The sequence below is a fragment of the Phlebotomus papatasi genome, chromosome 2, assembly GCF_024763615.1.
Source record: "Phlebotomus papatasi isolate M1 chromosome 2, Ppap_2.1, whole genome shotgun sequence".
In the NCBI taxonomy this organism is placed as follows: Eukaryota; Metazoa; Arthropoda; class Insecta; order Diptera; family Psychodidae; genus Phlebotomus; species Phlebotomus papatasi.
This window is the reverse complement of record NC_077223.1, coordinates 60,581,207-60,587,352: the sequence shown is the minus strand read 5'-3', so window position 1 is coordinate 60,587,352 and position 6,146 is coordinate 60,581,207. Positions and strand designations below refer to the sequence as shown.

The following is a 6,146-nucleotide window of genomic DNA, read 5'->3' as shown; positions in this document are numbered from 1 at the left end:
TAAAAACACTCAGGGAAATAATTATACGCCACTTTTATGCTATTTTTGTTCTGCAAGCTTGACAAATACTCAAAATTATGAAAAATATTTCTAACAAAGTTGTTGAGATTATTAAATATAATGAATATTTAATAAATTTCCTATCAGAAAACAGCAATATCTCAAAATTGACAAAAACCAAGATCCGCCGTTGTAATATTCAATGTGCGAAGTGTATTGTGCCGTCGTTGGACGAATAAAAATCTGTAAATAATTTATATACCTTATTATATTCAAGATAAGGAAAGAAGCGCATAATAAATAGCAAATTATTCACTTAGACTCGTTCAAAATGAAAGAGAATAAATATTTCTCCTGGCCTATTAATTAGATGTACACTACAACAAAAATAAAAAAACGCTGCTAGCTCGTTAGCTGATAAGAAATGACTTTTGATCTTCTTTTCAATTGAAAGTGCGAGAAAATACTACTAAAAAGCAAAACTTGCCGGTTTTAGTGATTTCTTTATTTTACAATAGAAAATAACAATATTGTTTTAAGCATTCCACACTATTTTAATTTATTCCTGAAAATTAGATATCGTTGTGAACGATATTTTTCTTTTACCGAAATTTCTTGCTTCATAGTTTAAGAATAATGATGATCATAGAATGTAAGTAATATATCTTACATGAAAGAAGATACTTTTGTTAGTGATCTTTTTGTTTTAATAAAATTACGACACAATTCACAGAGTCGATAGATTATTGTGATAGATTAAGAGATCGCTTTCAAGCGAAATAGTTCTATTCTGTTGCTGGGGGGCCCCACGATCTAAGAAGAGATAATGCTTTATTAAAGTTGTTGCACCAATCCTCACGTTCTTCTTTAGTGTCCGTAGACAGGAGGTGTCTGTAATTAATTTTGTTTTCCGTTTGTTGACATTCTAGTATTGATGTTAATCATTTCTAATTCACTTACCTAACAATTGTATTTTTCCCTCGTTTTACGATAACGAGGGATTCCTCATCTGAATCCCGACTGGGACGCTTCAGTTCAAGCAAAAGTGTATTCATTCGTGCACATACATCTCGTGGAGCAACAGTAACCTTTTCTGAGCAACACGAATACAAATCAATACTTCCAATCGGTGTCTAAAAAAAAGAGAGATAAAATAACGTAATAAATAAATGAATCAAAAAAGTGTTGATAACTTTGTATTCTTAAGATAATGATTAAAAAAAAGCTCTAATTAGATGAGATTCTTAGCAATCTCACCTACTATAATCCTAAAAGATTTCATGTCCTCCGATCGACCCCAAACTTTGCCAAAATGTGTTTGGTCACTTCCTGATCACGAATATGCGTAGGTGGCTAAGTTACGTTCCCGAACTAAGAAAGACATCAACTTGCAGTTTTCGGCAAAGGTTAGGGAAGACTGGGGCAAAAGTCACAAATCGAAAATTTTAAAATTCAATATCTTCCAAGATAAATAAGACACCGGCTTAAAATTTTTTCCATAGATAGCCTCCATAGGTCTTCCTCAATATCGTAAGTTTGTTAAAAATTGAACAAGGAATTTAGAAAATAAAAAAATATCGAAATTTTTAGCCCTATTTTTGAAATATTTTCCGTTCAGAAGATATCAATTATTAGCTATTTATATTAAATTTGATGCAATGGTGAATATTTCCCAAATTATCTGGATATTCTTTGAATACGAATCCGCTATCTATTTTAGAATTTTACAAAGATGCTTTTCTCCAGAAATCCTTTTATTAAAAACGACCACTTGGGGTAAAAAGTAACAAAAGCTATGCAGCAAAAAGTAACAAAAACCGAAACAATTTCTGATGTTCCACGGTGAAAAGAAACGTCAATGCTATGTATCGCCGCTTGTTGTTTGCTTTGCATTGGTCAAACGATTTGCAGTCTTTTGTGTTTTTTTTTCTAAAATAGCTTAAAATGCGCTTTTCTCGCTCAGATAGAAAAAACGGTGTTTTACAAAGGTGTAGAAGAATAAATTTCCTATGAAAATATGTAATCTAGGTATTTTAGTTAAATTTACGGAATCCCGTAATAAAGTGATTCAAAATGTGATAGTATTTTGTGCCTGATACTATTTGCCCCAGCATTTTTAAGAATGATCACAAAATTACCTTTTAGAAAACGGCTCCATAAATATGTTTCCTTACAAAATAGAAGAAAATGACTTTCACAGAGTTGTAGAGCGGTAAATTTCATATCGCTCCTTGGAAATTACAAGGGGCCAACTCACTTTTTGGCGATTTTGAAGTTTTAATGCACTCAGACAGAGAATTTAATAAAATTTGAGATGACATGAGTCAATAAATTTCATTATTAGAAAAGTTTTTCAAAATTTTACTCTTTATGATTGCTTGCGCGATTTTGTTTGAAGTCAAAGGGCACAAAATAGATTTATCGTTCAAATTTTTGTGAAACAAGGGACTAACTCAAGCAAGTTGATCCCGTGTCATTCTAATTTCATGAAAATTTGGGCATAATTTAGAATGACAAAGAGCTAACTCATAAAAAAAACATATTTTGAAAAGTAAAAATATGTATGTTTCAATATTTATAATAAAGCTCATACAAATAGAAAAGAATTAAATTATTTTTATTAACATACTTAATTGAGATAATTATTTATACAAAGTTGAATCTTTCATGCTGTCTCCTGAAAAATGGCTCAGATTGAGTTGGCTACTTGTAATTTCCAAGGAGCGATATAAAACTGTGCTAATTAGAAATTTTGGAGGTGCTCGGATAGCTTGTAAAAAAATAAAATATCCGTTTTGTGACTTTTTGCCCCAGTCTTCCCTATATATTGGGTGAAAATTGCGGCATGGTGCATTGATCCCTCATCCCCCACCCCTCCTTCCGCCATTTTGAATAGCCCCTTTTTTGTTTTCTCAATGGATCCGCCACTATGGCATCGATTGGGCTCAAATTCTAGTATGTTATAGCTAGGCCTCACAGCTTTTGATCAGTACCAAACTTAAGGTCACCTGGCTTCCCTGACCCGAGAGCTCCGAAACGTCACCCCCGCATAAGAGAAAAATTCGGGCATCAAATTGTTTGAAATGCAACGATTTCTTGTTTACAATGTAAATTTCATGAAAGTCCCATAATAATGCGAAATCACATCACAACTGAGACAAACCATGGCAAATTGGAGCATATTTGCCTAATTTGATAATCATAATAATCGAACTTCAAAAATGTCAATAAACTTTTTCAAATTTAACTGCTGCCCCGAATTAAAAAGTAGCCCGATGTTAAAGGAGCCGAATTAGCGAGAGTCTACTGGGTCTACTGTATAAGGGTCCGAAAAAATGTCTTCAAATGGCCATAACTCCGGTTCTAATTGTCAGAATTTAAAAAAAGTGGGGGCATTTTGGAAAGCTCTCATAAAAGCTCTCTCGTGTCAGCACCTATTGACACCCTACTCTGTACCATTTGGGATACGAAATTTGAACATCTCTGTTTATAGTAAAAGGTATTTTATTTTTATTTTTATTTAGGGGAAATGCTTATAATTTTGTCCAGTTTCTTATTTTGGACACTTTGAGGATAACATTGGACACTAAAAATAAATTGATTAAAATGATGGATTTTTATTCCAATATTTGATGAATAATGAATTCTATCTAAATATTTGTTCTTTTTGGAATATTTTAACACTAAATACGTTAAAATTTGAATATGATTTGAGTTGAAATTGCTTTGTTGAAAATTCAGTGTGATCAATTGCTTACGAGAAATATGACAGAACTTCGTGGCTTACTTCAGTCTTATTTAGTTTTGGTGAAGTACTAACAAAGTTTGTTCGCTGTTTTTGAGTGATATTATTGAATATTCATTGAATATTGTGTTGATTCACGTTACTGATGATTTGTACATTTGACCTGAAGTGAGATTTGCCTTGTGAATTAGATTTTTCGTGTGAAAAATAGGAAATTTTCTAAGACATTCACCAGTGAGGTGATGATTCTTATTTTGGACAGGTGTTTTTCTCACGAAATTTCGTGAAGTTTTAGCTTTTGTGATGGCTAGGTTGGACAAATGCCTGGAGAAACAAAGGAGCATCATCTCTACGAAAGAGATGCAGTGAGAAATGCCTTGAAAGGCTCCCGGAAAGGGCAGGGAATGAGCGAATCCGCACGTACTTGGAGTACCGAAGTCAACTCACTTTAATGAATGATATGGAAAGTTTCTGGGCTTCTTGTGACATTCCACGTTTCCCTTACATGACCAGGAAGAGGACTTGGTAAGATTGGTTCATGAAATGAAGAACAATGGGCATCCTGTTGAGGCGGATTATCTGTCCAAATTTACAGACAAGTTGTAAAAATTAATAACCAAGTTGTCCAAAATAAGAGTCAAATTTACCTCTACATATCAATTCATTTTTAAACGTATTTAAACTAATTTTAGTAAAAATGAGATGATAAATAGCTTGCCAAGTTTCTAAACAATCCTTCTGAAAAGAGAGTAACAAGAAAAGTCAATTAGTATTGAAAATATGGCACTTCAAACTTAGGATATCGATGCTTATATGCAGACTGTCCAAAATTATGAGCACTTCCCCTAGTTACTTATATTTTACTAGATACATTAAATAATTTTCAACATTTTGACAAAAGTGTCAATAGGGGTTCCCTGTCGAACAGACGTTCCTCCGACCCTAATTAGAGAATTCTTTGCTATTATACCTCATTTATTAAACAAAAACATCACAGGATAATTCATTTTCGTTGGTGAACACACATGCATACATGACCTCAAAATTATTTTAAATGTAACCGTCGATGACTCGTCCGGATTACGGCGATCCGGATTAGAGAGCAGGCACTGTAGTATAGAAGTGGGGAAGCATAAGGGGCCCAATTGGTGGCCTGGATGCATCGGAACAAAATATCCGAAATGGAGAACTAACCCCTGGCAAAATCTCTTGGGTTTTTGTTTTCGTCTCGATGACCACTTTCAGATGAAAGTTCAAAAAGTCACCACAGGTGGTGCTGCGATAGCGTCAAAATTTAAACTATTTTTTTCTCAAAAACGCCATTGTGCAAGTTAATCAAATTTTAGAGTGTTGTACTCTAGGCTATGACGTTCCCAAAAAGTGGCATTAAAATAAAACTGGCCATATGAGGGGTCAAATTTCACGAAATTGAAAACCCCATAAAAAGCGCAAAGTAAAGGTCTTGCAAAGCGCTACAACTTTATAGAACATCTAAACTTCGTAGGACAGAGGCGTCACCGGCGTCACAGTCGAAAAACCATATTAAATAAACTCAATTATCTCGCCTCTTGTTTAACGGATTTTGATGATTATTTCGGCATAATCGTAGACGACATTTTTATCTATATTTTGTCCAAACATAATTTTTTTTGCTCAGCTCAGATAATGCCATCTCTGTTCGATTTTGTCGTTTTAGTGTAAAAAAAAAGTTCCCACAATTACGTTGCGAATGTATGCAGGTGCTGATATGACCGCTTTCAATCGACAACTTTATTAAAATAAAGGTTTTAAAGAGAATTCTTACAATATTCAATCATTCCTTGATAGTGTCATAGTTCTTCACGTGAACAAACTGCCTGCTGTGGTCAAAAAACGTGTTTCAAAACAAAAATTGAGTTATCACGGGTACCGAGCAATCAATAAGATTAAGTTTTGTGGCAAAATTAGAGAGGAGATTCTGGTCTATATTCCACTATCATCTTTCTATCAGTTCATTTTACATCCTAGATATTTTGATTTAAATAAAAAGTTTGCAATTTTTCAGAAATTTGATTCCAAAATTCTGTATAATATCTCTCACCTTAAGTTCCAAATCGAATTTGCATGCAATCCGAGTTTGCTTACGTTAGGAATCTCACCTACAATAAACTGATATAGGCTTATCAGCTTTCTTTTAAAAGAAGAAATTTATTGATAAGCGAGAAAGTCTTTAAATGTATAAAATTTGTCACAAACGATGGGCCCTAGTGCCACCCTTCGCACACTGCTGAAACATCAGTCTCATTACGTTGATTTTATTCATGATGGACGGCTGTCTTCAACGTATCGATATTCTCTACCCGTCTGACACAGGGTAAGGGGGACCAGCGTTGAGCCATTAAATTAACACCCATCTATAGGA

The 6,146-nt window shown here is 33.8% G+C and overlaps 1 protein-coding gene across 1 annotated transcript in view; it reads right to left on the bottom strand.

Moving 5' to 3' along the window:
* Positions 1-483: 483 nt before the first annotated feature.
* The window catches only part of LOC129801955 (anillin-like), a 44,669-nt gene continuing 39,006 nt past the window's right edge, over positions 484-6,146 (bottom strand). Inside the window, exons 5-6 of the mRNA XM_055847455.1 lie at positions 961-1,133; positions 484-891 (exon numbers count right to left, since the gene is read on the bottom strand). Of these exons, the coding sequence (XP_055703430.1) occupies positions 786-891; positions 961-1,133 (279 nt within the window). The 3' untranslated portion in view covers positions 484-785. The remainder of the gene's footprint in view (positions 892-960; positions 1,134-6,146) is intronic.